The sequence below is a fragment of the Gouania willdenowi genome, chromosome 14 (genome assembly GCF_900634775.1).
Source record: "Gouania willdenowi chromosome 14, fGouWil2.1, whole genome shotgun sequence".
In the NCBI taxonomy this organism is placed as follows: Eukaryota; Metazoa; Chordata; class Actinopteri; order Blenniiformes; family Gobiesocidae; genus Gouania; species Gouania willdenowi.
In genome coordinates this window covers 6,198,755-6,219,480 of record NC_041057.1, presented here as the reverse complement: position 1 = coordinate 6,219,480, position 20,726 = coordinate 6,198,755, and the positions used below count along the sequence as shown (strand labels likewise).

Genomic DNA, 20,726 nt, shown 5'->3' with positions numbered 1-20,726 from the left:
TGTAAGAAAACAATCTGATCTCTGTTTTAATTCATACTATAAAGATGAACCTTTCTTGGGATTAAAACAATGTGTCTTTATACAACTTTTATTTTGAAGCCCAACTTTGGGGTTATTTCACCACTGGTGAATATTGAAAATCCTTTACATGAGGCCATTGTAGCTTGCCTCTGTGTCTCATTATTTCATTTAACTTCATGTATTTTTTTTTTTTTTTCCAGTAAGATAAAAATACCCTGTTTATTTTAGTCGGCTAAAACCTTAACGACCTTTAAAAGTTGATTGGGAAACTAGACTATAACTGAATAGTCCTGATGGTTAAATTATGACTAAAACTAAATCAAAATTTGCTGAATTCTATCCATGACTTTATTGACATTACGAGCTTATTGTTGGTAATAATATGTCAAACAATGCTACTAAGATTTTCCTTTCTTACGTTGCTTTTTTTTTTTTTTTTTTTTTTTACAGTGCATTTAACGCAGAGATCCCCCCCTATGCCCCTCCCTCTCCTGATGCACTTTGCTTAGCCTCAGGTCCTCGTGATTGGTTGAACTCTCGTGTCCGTCAAACCTGCGTGTGGGCGGGACTCAAACATTTCACTCGTGTTCCCAGCAGCAGCAGCAGCAGCAGAGCGGTGCACTGAGAGCCATCGCAGACCCACAGCACCGGAGGAACCACTTCTCCTTCTCCACAGAACAGCGCACAGCCTCGGGTCAGAGCTGTCCCCTAAAGTCCATCAAACTGAGTCTGACACAGAAACACTGACCACGCAGCACCTCTGAACAGTGCACAGGCTGTCAAGTCGTTTACCCGGTTTTACCCTGAGAGAGGCACAAAAGACGCACGGAGCAGGTCCGCCTGGATCAGCTGAAAAAGAGCGGGTCCCGGTCCCAGAGTGGAGAGCGATCGGCACGGGGAGGAAGGAGAATTACGCACGGAACGCACGAGCAGCACAGAGAAAGAAGACAGGATGATTCACAAGAGTCATTTGATTTTCACCCTTTACACTGTTTATGGGATTCTTCTGAAAGGTGAGTCCGAGTGGTGCGCGTTTATGTTTCCGTGCGTGTGTGTGTGCGCGCCAAGGTGCGCATGTTTCTGGAAAACATGGTGGGACGCGCGGGTAAAAGACAGGACACACACCCCATCATCTTCATAACACCTTTACACGCACATGCATTGTTTTCCATCAACGTGCACGCGCTTGTGGCTGCGAACACGCGCGCGCCCGCGTGCGTGCTGAGACAGCAAGTGTCCTTTCTTTCCTTTGATGTTAATGTTGAGGAATGAAGGTGATCGTATCTTTCTAATTGTCTTGCCCTGCACGCGACCCAGCCACGGTGCGGCCCGTGCACGCTCATGCGAGTTGCGTCCTGTGTGCGTGAGGAGCAATGAAAAAAAAAAAAAAAAAAAAAAGACAGACACACCTCGCTTTGATAATAAACCCAACCCTGCGGGGCTGCTTTTTCTCTTTTCTTCTCTTTTACGCACAACGACTCTCTTGGTTTCTCATTATGAGCCAAACTAACAGGATCCTGCTTTGTTCATGTGTTCATTGAGGGTTTATTTGGTTGTGGTCTGTGGATAAAATAACTCCAGCTTCCCACAGTTGCTCATAAAAATAGTTGAGATAATATTATTTACAATATTGTTGCACTTGTTATTATAAGTGTCAGTGCTGTAAAGCACACTTGCCTGCTCCACTCCACAAAGTGTAAGAACACACTTAGATCTGTAGAAGGTGTTGTTGCTTTGTTGTGAATATCTATTTGGAAGCGTTGCACTGTAAACAGCTTGCAGGGGTGTAAGAGACGACAGATGATCCAACTGTAAACAGCAGAATGAGGTGACTTTGAAGATCAAGGTCACACAGACTTCTGCGAGCCCGTTTCTGAGACGGTTCAACCATTGTTTTGTGAACAAAGACCAAAAAAAAAAAGAGAGAGAAAAGGATAAACAGTTGTAAACACAGATAGTGGCTTTATTTAGCTGCTACCATACATTCTTGGATTGCTATAGCCATGTGATGTATGCTCAGTGAGCTCATGAATAATGACGAAACTTTATATACCAGACGTGGGCAACTGGCAGCCCAGGGGCCACATGTGGCCCTCAGTCTAACTTTTTACGGACCCCAAAGCAAATCCCCAAAAATTGTAATTCAAGAAGTTGGAAGGAATATAAAGCCCAACATAATGTACTAGATAACTCCCACAAATCGAAAGTACACACAAAGTACACACAAAAATGACTCATTAAACACAAAATGGGAACAAAGACAGACGCAGCAACCACTTCAACAAACACAATGACTACAAAAACATCAGCACATTACAGAATAGCTCCAAAGACACACAAACTGTCAACAAAAGTATTCAAAATGACAGGAAAATACAGAAAACAACAACAAATATACAGAAAGTGACCCCAAAAGCACACAAACCGACGACAAAAATGCAGAAAATGACAGAAAAAAATACACAAATTTACTAAAAGAACACAAAAAACAACAAAAACCTACACCTAATGAGTAAAAACTGCCAAAAAACAAAACCATAAAGACAAAACCCTTTCCCCCCCTGTATTAATGCTCAGATTGATCATTATTCTGAATGCTGACATGAATGTTGATAATGTGGCCCTCAGATCCGATTCAATCACATGTTGTGGCCCCTGCTGTGATAGAGTTGCCCATCTCTGCTATATACTGTACAAGATCTTTATACAAGTAATTAGGGCTGGGTCAATATATAGAGATTAAAAATATATTGAGTTTTCAATTATCGCCTATATCGAGATATATCTACTTGTTTTTATTGATTTAATCATACAGTCATGCAAGTATTTAATCTTATTCATACAACACAGTCAAACAGTTTTTCCATATTTCTGAGATATCTATTTTAGAGCTTTTTTTTATTGAAATACTCAATTGAGCAGTTGCTGCTTTTGCTACTTCTCAGAACAGCATGAAAAGCCCAGTTTGACGTATTACTGAGATACCTTCCCCTAAACATCCACACTACAGAACTCACTCACACGTGCTGTCCGTTTATAGGAGAAAAAGCCAAAAGTGGCATTTTTTTTAATCAGGAAATTTAACCTAGATTTGTCTTTCTGCTAAGACTTTATTGAGTTAAAAATATCGATTAATATCATATGTTGCCATTTTGAGAAAAGAATATCGAGATATGAGTTTTGGTGCATATCGTCCAGCCCTATAAGTGATTCAATGGCATTATTCCACTCCAATTCTTGGCCCACTTTACCCACTGGAAATAAAACAGGAACCACAGGAAGTAGCAGAATTAGCATCATCTTGACTTCTGCTGATGTTTTTTTTTCCTCCAACTGAAAGAGGGAATCTGAAATAGGAGCTCATTGGAGCTTAATTCCCTTGATCATTTGTTGTTGTCACTTTGAAGTGTGTGCATGTGTGCATATCAGAGAGCGATAGCGGTCCTTCAGTTAAATCAGTCATGATTAGGGGCCGTTTTTGACTTAATGAATTTGTGCATAATGAGCCTGTATCTGAGGCTATATCTGACAGCTTCCACCACCGTAGCTTTTTATTGATGCTCCAAAGCCTTTTTTTTTTTTTTGTATATATTTTCCCTCTTCATTCTTCTAAAGGGAAGCGCGCTCATTACAGGTGTGAGTGTGCGAGTGCAAATTCGAATGATTGTTTGCATATATTCCTGCGCATTTGAACCCTGTTTGTAGAGCTAATATTTGAAAAGGCGTAATAAGCAAAGACATGATGGTAGCAGGAGAACAACGCTAAGGCTTGTTTGATGTGTGCTTCTATATGCCACACACCAGAGGTGAAAGTAATAGATTACAAGTACTCACATTACTGTAATTGAGTTGCTTTTATGGGTACTACTTGTACTTTTTTGGGTATATTTCTAATTCAGTCATTTTACTTTTACGTTTTAAAAGAATTTGAGTAATTTGTTAGTTTTACTGAGTAAATTATAATTTTTTGTGATTATTTTTGTATGTATGACTTACTTGTACTTGAGTTAGAGCTGGGCAATATGGACCAAAATGCATATCTCAATATTTTTTTCTCAAAATGTCGACATGCAATATAAATCTCAATCCTTTTAATTAGTGCAGGGTGATTTTGCCTAAAAAAAAAATCTCAGATTTTTTAAAGAAAAATTTGAGTTTCGATTCGAGGTTTTTTTTTTTTTTGAACTTAAAAATGACTGCAGACATCAGATACAGTATATTGTCAAAAGTGCAACTTTATTGTTGTGATTGTCCTCAAGAGTTAAAATGCAAAGAACAATCCTAAAATAAAAAGTAAATGAGGCTTTGTCATTCAACAGTGTCAAGCTTTAACCCTGGTTTAAGCAAAAGAGTAACAGCAACTTCACAGTAGCTTAAATTTTCAGGGACAGCACGTGTGAGTGAGTTCTGTAGTGTTTAGATGAAGGTCTGGTTAGGACGCACTCAGTGATCAATCATCAAACTGAGCATCTCATGTTCCGACAATTAGAAAAATAAACTACTCCTTAAACGAGTATTTATTACAAAATAAGATGTAAAATATACAGTATATATGTTATCTTTACACACACACACACACACACACACACACACACACACACACACACACACCAGTCTCAGCCCTTACCCAGAAGAGCATAATGCTAGGCTGCCTGATTTGACAAGTCAACTCTCAGTGCGAGAACCCTATTATTGCATAGGTTTAACACAGCAGGCGGGTCAGCTCGGCCCTGAGTGAGGTCTATCAGGCTGAAGAAACCTCCATGTGGGCTGTGAATGACAGCTGCTCCTGCCCCCTTTGGCCCCCATCCAGATGGCATCCAGAGATCTCTGCACCACAGACGAGACCTGCCGTGCGTTCCTCTGCGATGTGATTGTGTTGTGATGGAGGTTGTTGTTTACCAACTGCCAGAGTTGTTAACATATTATCCAGCGAGTCTCATGTGCCCGCGCCGTAGCCAGAAAAAAAAAAACAAAAAACAAAACAGGATGTTATGCAAATGGAGCGGCTTACGTAAGAGCTGAGCAGCAGCAGCAGCAGGATGAGGAGGAGGAGGAGGAGGAGGATGGGAGTGATGGAGAGAGAAAATGGGGAGATGTTCACCACCACCACCATTTAATGGGGAAACTAATGTGGGAACCGAGGTGTTGAGGAGACTGAAGTGCACCAGTGGCTCTGGCTGTTGTTTGCCGTTCTGTTGGTTGTTTATCTCTGATGCTTTGGTCCATTTTCTGTCGCTTTGCCTTTATCTGGCAGTCTGTTTTAAAATAGATCCCGTCCCACGTAAAAAATGACTTAAAGAACACAAAACAAGGCAAAAATCAATAACAAAATTAGAGAAAAATATACAAAATGACAATAAAAATACACAAAATGAGTAAAATATTAAAAATGAGTGAAATATTCGTAATGACACAAAGAGTAAAACATACAAAATCACAAAAAATGACCACAAAATAAGTAAAATATATAAAATGACAAGAAAATGACTATAAAAATATACAAAATGATCACAAAAAATACACAATATAAGTAAAATATACAAAAATGCACAAAATGACTTTAAAACAATTTTGATTGTTGTAAAGCACTTTAGAAATAAAACTTGATTTCTGGATTGAAATGAGTAAAATATACAAAAATGACATACAAAATTACAGAAATTGCACAAAGAAAACACAATCATTACATTTTAGTCCAAAAACAAGACAAATACAAGTCTACAGTGTTTGAAGTGTGATCTTCTACCAGCCCCTGCAGAGAGGATGTGCCCCCCCCCCCCCACACTGAGTCCTTATAAGCTGTTAAAGGCTAACCCTCCATCCCTGTTTATATCTATCCAGTGCTGCCTCATTTCATCCTCCCGTCCTGGTGTTGGGCCTTTGTAGCACTGCAGCGTGGGAACGCTTCTGATAACAAGCGTCCTTGTATGTTTGTGTGAATGTGTGTGTGTTTGCAAAGCCACCGATTACATGGGCGAAAACAAGATGTTCCCTCTTTCTTGCTTACTTGCACTCTCCCTCCCACCTCTGTGCGCTTGCAATGCGAGAGCGTGTTCATTTCCGTGCACTGCCTGGGATGCATGACACACGCGAGGAGGTGCAGCAGAGCACCCCGTGCTCATGTCACTGTAGCCCGAATGCTGAAAATCCTCCACCGTGCATCGCCTAAAAAACGCACTTGCACGTCCAATCCTCTGCACATTCATTGCTGCTGCTGCTGCTTCTGCTGCCAAGGGATTTTTTTTTCTGATCAAAGCCAATCTTTTGTTAGTCCAGGTGTTAAAAAACAAACCAAAAAAAAAGTTGAAACACAAATGGAGGAGAAGGCTTGAGGGGTATGTGGTTGGATTCACAGCTTACAAGCTCTTTATGGCAGAGGAGAAAACCGCCTCTCCTGGACTGCTACAAACACAAATGACAGTTGTTTCTCACCTGTTTAGGGCACATTTCACTGGGCCACCTTCAGCCACGATTAAGTAAAACAGACAGTGTCAGGGTGTCATTGGACATCAGAGAGACGTAAGGTAAAGCGAGGACAGCGACAAAGGAAATCTCGATACGCATGCTGCAAATTCAAATGTAGCAAAAACATATCTCACGACGAGACGCCATGAAGAAGACGATGGGTTTTATGCAAATAATCACTCATCAGGGGTGGAGCAGCGATTTTAAAAGTGAGGGTGTTCTAAGGGTAGGGCTAATTTAGTTATTAAATTAATTTACTAAAACCATGATAACGTCATTATTCAGTCAGTGATACTCAACATGTGGCTCTTTGTCTTCATTTTAATTACTAGTACAGTGCCCGTTAGAAGTATGCATTTATGCGGGAGCATAAGTACAGTTGTCAATTATGGCCAAATGACAATATACTTGAAGGTTGGATATACAAAGAGGTGTACATACTCTGTACTCTATAGTGTTATGAAGGGGTTTATTTATGGGTGCAAAGTAAAATAGCGTGTGTGATTACCCTGGTTTTTTTTTTGTACTAATTTTTAAAATTTTTTTTTTGTTTGATGTATTTTTCTGTCTGTTTTTGGAGTCATTATGCATATTATGCATGTGATGATGACTTGTACAATTAAATGATGCTGACATGTTTTGAGGACACCCCCCCGCCCCCGCCCACTTTCTCGAGAATTTTCTGAATGTTTTGTTACTTTATCATTAAAATGGCCCAAAAACTAGCTAAAAAAAATGTCACTAACATTTTCATCCATTTTGTTGAGTTTTAAAGTGTGAGGTGTCTTTGAGTTTCTTGGAAAGCACTATTAAAAAATTAATTCAGTAATATTATCAGTATTTTGAATAGTGGTTCCTAACAGCCAATCAGCATTCAGAATCTTGCACTGGGTTCTTTTTAATGATGAAAAATCAAACACGAAAGGCAATGATATCAAAGCTCACAGTGGGTTTTTTTTCTGGACACAAGACTTCTACTGCTTTGAGAGACTCTAGCTTTTTGGTAACGTTCACAAGTTTTGCATCTAAAATTTTAAAATGGAGGAAATTAACATCACAGCAAAGACAGAAGTTTCTTCTGATAAATTATCTTGCAATGAACCCACTAATCCAAAGTGTAATGGATGTGGAAAGTGGGTAGAAGAGCAAACAAAAATCCTTCAAAGCAAGAGCAATGAAATCACAAATATCCTTTCACTGGATCAGGCACAACATGAACAGAAGATGGAATTGGAAAAAAAGGACCGTTTGTTGCAACTAAAGGAAGAGGAAATCTCTCACCTCACAATGTTTCTGGATGAGATGGAAAAAGAATTAGACATAAAAAATAGCCAGTGGGAGGACAGCCTTGAACTTAAACTGGGGGAGCTACTTGAGGAGGTCCAGGCTCAGAAGAAGCAGTTGGATGAAGAAAAGGCTGCTTTGTTGGACGTAACTAACGAGCTTCAGAGCAAGGAACAAATGTTCCTAAAGCAGAAAGATGACCAACAAAAAATGATTTCACATTTGGAGGCCACTCTGAAAATGAAGGAGGATGACCTAAAAACCCGCACAGACCAATGGAACCAACTGGTGGCGGAGAACAAAAAATCTGTAAAAGCGATCACGAAAAAGGAAGCTCTCTGCAATAATGAGAACCAGTCAACACAAACGCAGGTCCAACTACAGACTGCCCTGGATAAAGCAGAGAAAAAAATTGGGGAAATGGAAGAGGAGCAGGCCAACCACATCAAGACTATGTCCATCATGAAGGCCACGCTCACTGAAACACAGGAAGCCTTCAACAAAGTGCAAGCCACAATTCAGGAGCAGAAGCAGGAGAAGGAGAAGGAGCAAAAGAAAAAGGAGATGAGGCAGAAGCAGGGGAAGGAGGAAGAGAAGGAAAAGAGGCAGAAGCAGGGGAAGGAGATAGAGAAGGAAAAGAGGCAGAAGCAGGGGAAGGAGGAAGAGAAGGAAAAGAGGCAGAAGCAGGGGAAGGAGGAAGAGAAGGAAAAGAGGCAGAAGCAGGGGAAGGAGGAAGAGAAGGAAAAGAGGCAGAAGCAGGGGAAGGAGGAAGAGAAGGAAAAGAGGCAGAAGCAGGGGAAGGAGCGAAAGAAGGAGAAGAAGAAAGAGAAGGAGCAAAAGAAGGAGAAGGCAGCTCCTAAAGTCAACGCTATAAAGAAATGGTTCATAAACCTGTTCAGAACCAAACGAACATGAGGATGATGTGAACAGTAACTGGTGTAACAACGTGACAGTGATCCTTCAGCACTGCTCTCCTCAGAACAACCAGAATATCGGCGCATGTTTATGTCAAACTTACGTGTCCTGGTGCCATTCCATTCGTCTGAATTTGGAACGAGGACCTCCTGTGTGTCACTGAAGGGATGTTGTATTTCAATAAACAATTTAAATCTTAATTGCATTATTCTGTTTAAATATCCTACTCCTTAGTTGAGTATTGCATGAACTTTACATTTCCATAAATATATCAAAATAAAAATATAAACCTGTGCTACAGCAGGACAGGTTCTGTTTCTATCTTGGGGCAAAAAATAACACATGCTGATGTTTGAAACTTAGAATGTGTGGATGTAAAGAGCAATTAAATAAATCCAATCTTATAATCCAAAGCCAAAATAAACTATTTAAAACACAAACAGAACCGTTTTACTCCGTCATTTATCTCCTCAACATCCGTAGGAACGGACTGTTCTCCCATTCTCTGCTTACCCCCGCCCTTTTTCCAGCCTCCCAGCCAATCAACATGCAGAGCACATGTTAACAAAGACTAACTTTGGTACATCAGTGAGTCACATCAGGTCCAATCAGTGAGACTTGAGAGCTTTGCTAGTTTATCAGTGTGAGCGCGGCTGCTCAGACGCCCCTCGCCCCTCTCCAGTCTAAACTATCTACCTCTCTCTCACTCGTGTGTTTACAGTCCGTGTCTGCTTGGCTGTGTGCGTAGCGATTGGCTCTGGCTGCACACGTGACTCTAGCTCGCTACTGTAAGGAGCTGTGCAGTGAAATAGATATAGATGGTGCGCGAGCGTCCCCTCACACACTGAGGTCAAAAGCTGAATAGGATTCACTTCTGGACAAACTTAAATGTGCCGTCAAGCAGAAATAAAATAAAAATAAACATTTGGAAATGACCAAATTACTCCAAAATAACAGATTCACAAACTCGGGGTATTTGGAAGCCCTTGACAAAGTTTCAGGTTGAAGAGGAATCACGCCGAGGAGATATTCGCTCCACAATCATACACACACGCACGCAGCTTTATAGATATAGTACAGTGCCCGTCGGAAGTATGTATTCATGTGGGAACATAAGGGGTGTATTTGCGGGTGCAAAATGTGGGTGCAATTTTCCTGGTTTAATTCTATGGGACATGACTTCATCAATTTTATATTTTTTTGTATGGTGTTTTTTTTCTGTCACGTATGTTTTTTGGAGTCCCGTGTATTTGTGTATCTTTCTGTTGTCTTTTTGTGCATACATTTTTGCTGTTTTTTCAATTTTTTTTTTGTGTAATGTATATGTATATGTATATGTACATGGAGTCATGTGTACTTTTGTATAAACATTTAGTTTTGTGTATTTTGAGCCATTTTCATATTTTTGTTGTATTTTTCTGTAAATGTATGTTTTTTTGAAGTCGAGTACAGTGCCCGTCGGAAGTATGTATTCATATAGTGGGAGCTTAAGAAGAGTTGTCAATTATGGGCATACTAATAACATACTCTGTAGCATTATAAAGGGGTTTGTCTGCAGGTGCAAAGTAAAATAGCGTGTGCAATTTCCCTGGTTTAATTCTATGAGACATGCGCATGATAAATGTGTTGTTTTTTTTTTTTTTTTAACTCATTTTTATATTTTTTTCGTTTGGTGTTTTTTTTCTGTAATGTACAGTGCCCGTCGGAAGGGCACTGGTCATTTTCTAACTTCCTTTGTCCCATTTTTGCCCTTTACAAAAAAAATTACACTTTTTTTAATTTAGGTTTTAGCAACCCTTTTTCCTAATTTTTGTCCATTTTTGCATGTTCTTTTTGCCACTTTTATCCAATTTTTGTCAATTCTTTAACTGGTTTTTTTTGCCACTTTTCATCCAAAAAAGCTACTTTTTGCCCAATAAATACCACTTGTTTCCTTTTATCCCTACATTGATTCTCTTTTTGTTCCACATTTTTGCCCTTTTTCACTATTGCTTGCCACATTTTGCTCATTTAAACTAGCTTTTGCCATTACATTCCACCTGTTTCCTCCTTTTTATCAATTTATTGCCACTCTTGACTGCTTTTGGCCCATTTTAGTCACTTATTACTCTTTTCTTGCCACGTTTGGACCATTCTTTGCCACCTGTTACTCATTTATATGAGAATGGGGAAAAAAACGGGAGGGGAATGAATTTTTTTGTTTTTATGGAAGTGTGGGTGAGAAACCAGCTTGTTGAAGTCTCTACTGGTGTTTGCACGACTGCAAAGAAAGATGTTCCACCAACTGACACAGTGCATACAACAAGCTTACATTATTTCACTATTATCTTCTATTTAAAATGAAAGAGTAGCATGAAACAGTGTTCAAATTAAAACAAAAGAACCATTCTTTTTCTTCCCCCTCGACATCATATGATAAAACAACTTTATCAGCAGGCATGATATCGTCAGGTGTGACAGGAGACCCCATTCACTCTTTGTGTATTTTGATTCAAACCCTTTAATTCCATTAACTGTTGCTTTATACAGAAAGGTGTTGAATAATGACCCACACCACAAAGTTTTCTTTTATTAATTCAAGTTACACAATCTGAAGCCCAAGGCCTTTGATCCTTACTCAGGCGTGTCCGGATAAGCAACTTCTTCTTTTCAAATCTCTTTGGCACCCCGCTTGAAGGATTTTCTTTTGGTTTGTTTGTTTGATTTGTACTTGTATTTGAATATATAAACCTGTGTGGTGACACAAAGTGCAACACCATTATTAGAGCCTCCGGTTTTCTGTTTCAAAGTTTCCCCAAATCTGAGTTTCATCTCTGTGTCACTTTATATTCACATATTTTTGTTTGGCTTTCATCTGCTTTCCCTAATCAGATGTCATTCCTTCTGGCTATTAAACTTCCCAAAATCGTGCCAATGCTGAAGTAATTATTGTCAATAATTTCGTATTTCAATGCGAGATTTTGCGCAACATTTGACGGCCAGCTGTTTGCTACACTTGCTAAAGACACACATTAAAAAACTTGTTTTATGGCAAAAAAAATATTGTGGAAATGTGGGATATTGTCCAAGAACATGTTGGTAATCACTGTAGTGAAGTCCGTCATATTGCATTATAATACGTCTGATATTTGGCAAGAATTGACATTTCTGTCAATTCTTGGGCAGAGGGACATTTCTAACGAAGAAAAATTGAATGTAAATGTGTGATATTGTCCCAAAAAATGCATATGAGGCTATATATATATATATATATATATATATATATATATATATATATATAGTCTCTATTTACCCTTGATTTTGTTTAAAGACCATTAACCAATTGATAATAATTAAGAAATATAAAAATATCTCCAGCAAGTTAATTTTTGCCTTCTTTTTTTAACTAATATGTTTAGGTTTACCTTTTTTTTAAACTTTTTTCAGGAATTTTTTTTTGAAATTTACGTTATGTTTCGACAGCCAACTGTCAGTCTTCCTCAGAGGCATCTACTGATCGCTTTGATGTGTCCTCATGAGCTCTTTCTGGTAAGGATGCACCGATCGATTGGCCGGCCGATCGATCTGTGCCAATTTCCCTTATTTTGAGGGATTGGCCGATCCTTGCATATCAAACCGAACTTTTCCGCCAATCTTTTCTAACTCCGCACGTGTTAAAGTCTGTCATAAAGTCAGTCACTGTCCTCTTCTGCTGTAAGTTGACTGACAGACAGATGTGTGCATGTGTGTGCTGCGCATGCCTCTGCTACACGGGTTGATAACAACAATAGCCGGAGCACGGTTAGCTTAGCATGTCCGCAGTTTGGCAGTTTTATACATAAACAGAGAGCAAAGGATCACAATTCCTGTAACGCGGTAATAAGCCTTGGTGGAGCTGCAACCAAAACACTACCTCATCCGCCATTTAAGAAACCACCACACCGCTAGTATGCAGCATTTGAAGCTAGCAATCAAGCAAATGCTAATGCTAAAGCTCGCGGACCAAAGAGCCAGGGGTCCGCTGAGAGCGCTTATTTGTGAAAAAAGCAAAGCTGCTGCGAGAAAAATGATGGAGTTCTTTATTTGTAAAACTAAATACTGCTGACTCTGCACTTTATTTTAGTCAAAGAGCTCCAAACAGGTCTGCAGTGGAACCTGATGGACACGTTTAGTTTGTTTTTAAAAAGTGAAAAAAGTCTAAAGGAAGTGATATAATTTAGTATTTTGAACAGCAATGTTCTAAACTTTTAATTTATATTTGCGAAAACTAACCCAGGTGCAGTTAAAACAACACTTTTCTATTGTTTCACAGGTATTGTTCATTGTTTTACAATAAAATAAGATTAGAACATTCAAGGTGTATGATGTGATGTAATCGGTATCGGCAGTTCAGGCTTTTATAAAAATTAGTGATCGGTGAAAATTGCAATAGGTGCGCCCCTACTTTATGGGCGTGGCCAGCCTGAGATAACTCAAGTTGTACATTTAAAAGTGAATCTCCTGAAAAAAGACGTTGTCTGAATAAATGAAATTTTAACATATTAATAACTATCACCATTTCAGTTTCTGGAAGTGAAAACCCTACATTATACCAATATACAGTATGTATGACATGTGAAGGTTTCTGTTGGATTCTAGATATTGAAACACAACAGGAAGTAGAAAGGAGTGATTGATGTGAGCCAATAACCCTCATAAGGCTTTTGTTCCATCATTGGTTGTCGTCATTGTAAAGGGCATTATGATTATGAATGCCTGGTGCTGTTTTTACACTTATCTGGAAAACCCCTTTTCCTTTAAACTGGAACAACTGTCATTGTGGATGAATACCAGTCGGATCAGGGTAGCCTGTTTCTTCTATAGTTAAAAAAAAACAAACCACATTACATTAATGTGGTTTGATTGACAGAGACATTTTCCTCGAAGAAAACGAGTGAGGCCCTAAATAGTAGCAGCAGCAGAACAGAGAGAGCCACATACACAATTCTCCACAAACACCAACCTATCTTTAAAGCAATCATTCAATTTACTGAACTCTGCAGTACAGGTCTTGGCAAATACCCCCTTGAATAAGGAAAGTGGTTGTGTAATGGTAAAAAGACTGCAGCTGATTTAATCAATTCACCTTTGAAGCACACACACACACACACACACACACACACACACACACACACACACACACACACACACACACACACACACACACACACACACAGACAGAGAGAGATCTATAACCACAGTTTAAGGTATAATATTACCAACAACTATTGCATGTTTTGCTCAAGTAAAAGGAATAATCTGATTAGGATTGTGACGATATCTCTATACGGCGATATTTATTTCGCACGATTGATTATCGATATGCTGCCGTTAAGTATCAAATTTCATTTTTATTTTTTCAAAAATCTTTTCTGTTTTTTCACTAAAATGTGCAGGAAGGTCTTCATAGAAATGTTGCCACTGTTTATTGAAGGAACCCATATATTGTTTACTGGAATATTGCACTATAATGGTGTGACTCGTAAGAAAGACCCTATTTATTGTTTACAGAAAGCACTATTGGAGATACTGTACTTATTTGTTTACATTGGTATGTTGACACTTATTTACAGAAATGTTGCACTAAAATAGTGTCACTGTTCATAGGACACTTTTTCAATTTATTGTCTTTCAGAGATATAAAATAAAAATTGTATTTTTTCACTTAATCTAGTATAGATTATAGATAATCGTTAATCTGAGCTTTGTATCACGTATTGTGAGGTACCCAGAGGTTCCCACCCCAAAATCTGATAAATATGTGACTTTCCAGTTACATTTCACTCATTAGAGAAGTCACACTTTATTTCGCTTAATGAACAAATAATTTTTTTTTTTTTCTTTTTAAATATCCTGTAGGTTTGTATTTTGCTTTTCTCAACGATTAGTCAAAGTCATTTAAAGAAGGCCCAAAGCGAGGCAAGGGAGAGATCAAATGCAGCCGTCGTTATGGAATGATAAAAATACAAGCCTGCAGGTGAATTCAGTCGCAGCAGCAGCAGCGTAATCAGCAAATAGCATGTTTTCACTCTGGATCAACCTCCCAGTAGGTGGAAGAAGCATGCACACTTAGCACAAATATAAGCTGACGGGGCTTTTCCTCAAACGTAGCATTGAGTTATTATCTATACAAATCTAATATTAAACAACAGTATTTTTATCTATTCACCTCAATTACTCTCTCTGTAAGATCCTAGTAACTTTGGCTCATGTGGACAAATGACCGCAAAATGACTAAAAAAAAACACACAAATCAAAAACAAAATGAGAGAAAAATATATAAAATGACAATAAAAATACACAAAATTAGTAAAATGTATGAAATGACAACATAAAAATCATACAAAATTTACAGAATCGAACAACGGTAGAACAGGATTCAATAGAACACAACTACACAAAAAAGTAATCCTGCTAACCGACAAACAACTAAACGCCAGTTCAAGGTAATTATTGAGTTTTTTTTTTTTTTTTTTTTAGAAATTTTAATCTCACATTGTTTAAAGAACTCTCAATATTTCCAAAAATCCTGCAATTTTCATCAAATTATTCCACAATATGTATCTAAATTACATAAAGATTGGTCAGAAAATTAAATAAATTGAAAGTAAACATCCTGCAGGGACTGATATCGGTCACTTATTGCTTTGATATGATCAGTTTCTCATAGGGATGTAACGATTCACTCAACTCACGATTGGATTCACGATATTGGGTTGGCGATACGATTATCTCACGATTTACTTTACAAAATGGGACTGTAGACAAATAATGATTGAAAATACTGTATTATTTTCCTTTTATTTTTCATTGTCAAAAGAATCCCTTGATAAACTATTCAAAACAATGCAATTTAACTAAAAATAAATGAATGGAATAAATAAAGGAATAATACAAATGAAGAAGAAGCCTATTAATTTAAATTCTGGTTCTATAGTAAACAATGCAAAACTGCATAATAGTTCTTTTTCTTTTTAAAAGTGCAACTGAAAATGTATTTTGTGCCTTAACGATTGAACTTTAAAAAAAAAAAAAAAAAACAGTCATTGGATTGTATTTACGTCAGACATTTGTTTGGACCAGCAGAGGGCGCGAATAGAAAAACGTGACTTTTACAGATATTCACGTAATATTACAACGATTCTTTCGGTGCTAAAGGGGTAAGGAATCATTTATGAACATGTTTAAGAGTAGAAGGCGGCCAGAAAGAAAGTAGTAGCAGATTCCGCCCGCTGCCTCAGCATTTGGACAAGAGAAAGATAAATATATATAGCGCCCTCTGCTGTTTAAAAAAGTACTGCTATTCAATTTTCAGAAAATCGATATGAACCGTGATACCTGTGAATCAATTTTTAACTGCCTTACGATTAATCGTTACATCCCTAGTTTCTTACATATTTTATCATCCATTTATACATATAAGTGGAAACTTGAGCACAATAATGATTAAATTACTAATTTCTCTCCTAAAATCTGCTGCCCACTTAGGATAAATTGCTCCGTATTTGGCCCCTGAACTAGAATGAGTTTGATACCCCTGCTCTAGTTGTTTCGACTTTACCCGTATTGGCGTCAGTTTACCCTGTTTCTTTTTGGTTTCTGTTTCATTTTCTTTCCCTAATTGCCATTAATTTCATATTTTTCTGCTTTAGAAACGCACCAATATGGGAAATTGTGCACGATTTTCCCCTTTTGCTAAATATTTCACCCTATGCTAAAGTCACTACACATTAGGCCACCTATTTTCTGGTGGAAAATTGCACCTAAATGCACTGACAATGTCCAATATTGTCCCCAAAAAATGTTTCGAGTTTGTATCGTTATTTATATTTTAGAAGGTGACCTCAGTCATATTACTTCAGCTTTAACGTGAGAATTGTCAATTCTGTCTTTTTGTCCACCTGTTTATGGTGGAAGGTTGCATGTAATTGTGTATTATTGTCCAATGTAATGTTTTAGTTTGTATCGTACAGCTATTTCTCTTCATCTATCCGTTAATTTCACATTTCTCTGCTGCAAAAATGCAACATTTGCGAAAGTCGCCACACATTAGGCCATCCGTTTTCCCATTGAAAATTGCACATAAATGCGTGATATTGTCTCATATACATTTTTTTTATAGTTTGTATCATACAGCTATTTCTATGTATCCATCCATTAATTTCATATCATTTTCATATATCATATACTTCTATTTTAGTAGGTAACCTCCGTCATATTACGTTAGTTTTTAAAGTGATAATTGACATATCTGCCTCTTTGTCCACCCGTTTACGGTGAATAATTGTCCTAATGTATGCTATTGTTCCAAAATATGCATGTAAGGGTATACTGTATTCCCTGACACATCACAATGACAAAATTGCCATTTTCGTTTCAGAAAATGAATTGGAGGCCCTACTTTACAGTTGAAATATGATTTCATAGAATAAATGTGTTGTAAGTGGCATGTAAACTCAGACTCAGTTAGCTTGAAGTCAAAAACAGAAACTAATGGTGTCAGGAAAAGACCAAGAATGTCTCCAGGAGGCAAATGTCAGACAAGGTTTACATTTTATTTTCTAAACCTCCCGTACAGTGTCAATCTGTACACGTTTGTGTGTTTTTGTGTGTGTGTGGCTGTGTGAGCGAGTGCATACATGCTGCATACGTGATGTCTGTATTAGCATTGAATTCCAAAGGATTAGCGCGTGGCTAATCTGAAGCTCTAGTCTTTGACAAACCATGTGTCACTAATCTTAAACACTTTGCAGAAAAGAAGAGACACAAAGCCCAATCACAACTTGGATTAAAACTGGCAAAGGGAAGGGAAGTTGTTTTTTTTAATGTTTAGTCTAACAGTTCAATGTAAAATAATGAAAATAAAACGAGTTACCCTAGCAACAGCTCATCTGTATGCTTATAAATAAAGATTCACACTTTAGGCCATATTTAATTTCTAACATGTTCTTGCTCAAATAAAGCTTGTTTTTGCATTTATTTATTTTTTGCATTGCACACTCTCTCCTTTCTTACTGTTCACTAAACATCCGAGTTGTGAGACTTGGTTATATGTGTTACAGTAATTTTTTTTTCTTTTTCTTTTCAACAGTGATAAAGATATGGAGAGCAGTGAGTGAATAGATCTATTACCCCCCCCCCCCCCCCCCCCCTCTCCTACCATGTTATTATTTGGGGTCTCTGTGTCTGCTCTTGAGAGAAATAAAATAAGCCGAAGCGAGGCTGTAATATGTGCTGAGGCTTCCTCACGCTGGAAACTGTAATATGTGTTCAAGGAAAACATACACACACACCTTTAAATACATACACACATGCGCACTGCAGTGTAAAGACAACACTGTGGAAAGAACTAAGGAAATATAGTTTAATTAACTATATTTATTCTTAATAAGACTGCAGCAACATCGAAACAAAATCGAAATTTCATTATCATTTTGTTGCGTTGTGGGATTTATGTCACTGACCGTGATGCAGAGCCGTTTGCTTCACCTGCAGAGCTTTGTGTGTGATCACCACAAGTTTTTACTGTTTGTGCGTGCATGAGTGTTTGTGTGCGTGCACCACCAGTGCGTGGGCAGAGCGTTTGTGTGTGCGTGCACCACCAGTGCATGGGCAGAGTGTTTGTGTGTGCGCTGGCAGAGCGTTTGTGTGTGCGCGGGCAGAGAGTTTGTGTGCGCGCTGGCAGAGCGTTTGTGTGCGTGCGGGCAGAGCGTTTGTGTGCGCGCCGGCAGAGCGTTTGTGTGCGCGCTGGCAGAGCGTTTGTGCGCGCGCGGGCACAGCGTTTGTGTGCGCGCGCATGTGCATGAGTGCTTTTGTGCGCACGGGCAGAGCGTTTGTGTGTGCGTGTTCACGCGCATGAGTGTTTGTGTATGCGTGCACCACGAGTTTATGCTGTTTGTGTGCACGGGCAGAGTGTTTTTGTGTAAGCAGGCTTTAAATATACTTTATAGTTAAACTGTGCTTTAACTATAACTATTTGACATATCGTCAATTCCTTGACTAATTTGTGATGAGAACAAAAGCTGGGCAATATATTGAGATTCAAGATATATTAAGATTTTTATTTTGGCGATATCAAAAATTACAATATCGCCTATAACGACACATTTTTATTTTACAGCTTATTTTGTATTTAAATAAACTGCTTTTGAGTGCTGAGTGCGTCCTAACACAGACCTTCCCCTAAACAAGCTACACATCAGAGCTCACTCACACATACTGTCCCTTAGAGGAAAAGCCAAGTGGCACATATAGTGCAACTGTTTGTTAATAAATGTACTTCTGTGGCATTAACATCAGCAAATATAACCTTTATTGAGTTAAAAATATTAAGACTTATATTGTATATCGCCTTTTTGAGATGAAATATTGAGACATGAGTTTTGGTCCATTCCAGCCCTAATCAGAACGTAAATTTAAGAAGTACTGACATCAAAAATAAAATCAAAATGACGACTAAAAATGTGAAGAAAGAGGTAACGCTTGTTCATAAAAGTTGTTAGAAAACAGGAAAAAAGTCTTTAAGTTCAAAAACTGACATTTGAAAACAAAGCTGCTCTTTTCTAGTCTTTGCCCCTAAATACACTCGTGCTGTTCCATAACATAACGAGCCAAAATGATTTTCTGATGATAATTACACATTTTTGAACAAGTGCTCACAATTGTTGATTTAGGGTTTCTATCCTTTTCTTCCTAATCAACGTTAAAATGCAGCTGCTATAGCTGGAAGCACAGTTCCATATGTGTGTAAACTCTCATTTGATGTCATTATTCTCCTGTTTCATATAGAAAAACAGTTTCATAAATGACTGCTTTGTTTATACATGAACAATAGCGCGATAGAATTAGGGTCTGATACTGATTAAAAAATGTAGATGTACTGTATTTAGAAATGCACAACAGTGTTATGGTCTCAGAGGAAAGCTAAAGCTAATTGAAATATAATTCCCAACAGACACATGTTCATATTAATTGACTGTGTGTGTGTGTGTGTGTGTGTGTGTGTATTCATAATATAGCCAGCAGTCACTTTCTAGGCTAAGCGTTAGCTGGAGGCTCCCCCGACATCTTAATTTTGTCTTTGAAAGCTCTTACTCTATTTTTTTTTCATCAGCACCATTTCTAAATACATTTACCACCACAAAATGATGCTATTATCATCTATTGATGTTATTGAAGTCTCAAGCTCAATGAGTTTTTCTACTGTGCTTTGAGTTTTTAACCATTAGGGTTTTCATGGGCTTTCAATGGAAAAGAAATGGTCTGGGTAATAGATTTGCTGGTCTGTGTGTGTCCACGTGTGGGTTTTTTAATATTGTTTTTGGAAGACACAAACTGTGTGTGTATGTGTGTATATGTTCTCTCAAAAAAGTTTTTTCCTAATTTGGGATATGTCACCACAACTCCTCATCTTTGTAATATAACTCTAGATCAGCCATAGGCAACTGGTGGCCAGAGGTCCACATGTGGCCCTCGCACTAATTTTGTGAGGCCCCTAAATTAAATAGCACAAAATGACTGAAAAACACACACAAGAATTAACAACAAAATGAGAGAAAATATACAAAAGCACAATAAAAATACACAGAATGAGTAAAATATATAAAATGGCCACAAAACGGACAAAATAACTCACAAATAACACAAATCAACAACAAAATGAGAAAAAAATATACATAATAACCACAAAAACATACAAAATAACAACAAAAATTACATAAAATAGAGGAAAAAATATACAAAATGACCACAAAAACACAAAAAAACTTAAAAAACACATAAAAATCAATAATAAAATGAGAGAAAAATATCCAAAATGACCACAAAAATACATAAAATTACTCAAAAATCACACAAATCAACAACAAAGTGACCACGAAAATAGGCGAAATAACCACAAAAACACAATCACCAACAAAATGAGAGAAAAACATACAAAATGACAACAAAAATACATAAAATGAGAAAAATATCCAAAATGACCACAACAATACATAAAATGACTCAAAAACACACAATCT

General features: G+C 37.8%; 1 protein-coding gene across 4 annotated transcripts in view; it reads left to right on the top strand.

The window, feature by feature from the left end:
• The first annotated feature begins 609 nt into the window (after window positions 1-609).
• The window catches only part of LOC114475555 (cell adhesion molecule 2-like), a 330,216-nt gene continuing 310,099 nt past the window's right edge, over window positions 610-20,726 (top strand). For all 4 annotated transcript variants that reach the window (XM_028466470.1, XM_028466469.1, XM_028466471.1 and 1 more), the window contains exon 1: window positions 610-1,034. In XM_028466470.1, the coding sequence (XP_028322271.1) occupies window positions 974-1,034 (61 nt within the window). In that variant the 5' untranslated portion in view covers window positions 610-973. The remainder of the gene's footprint in view (window positions 1,035-20,726) is intronic.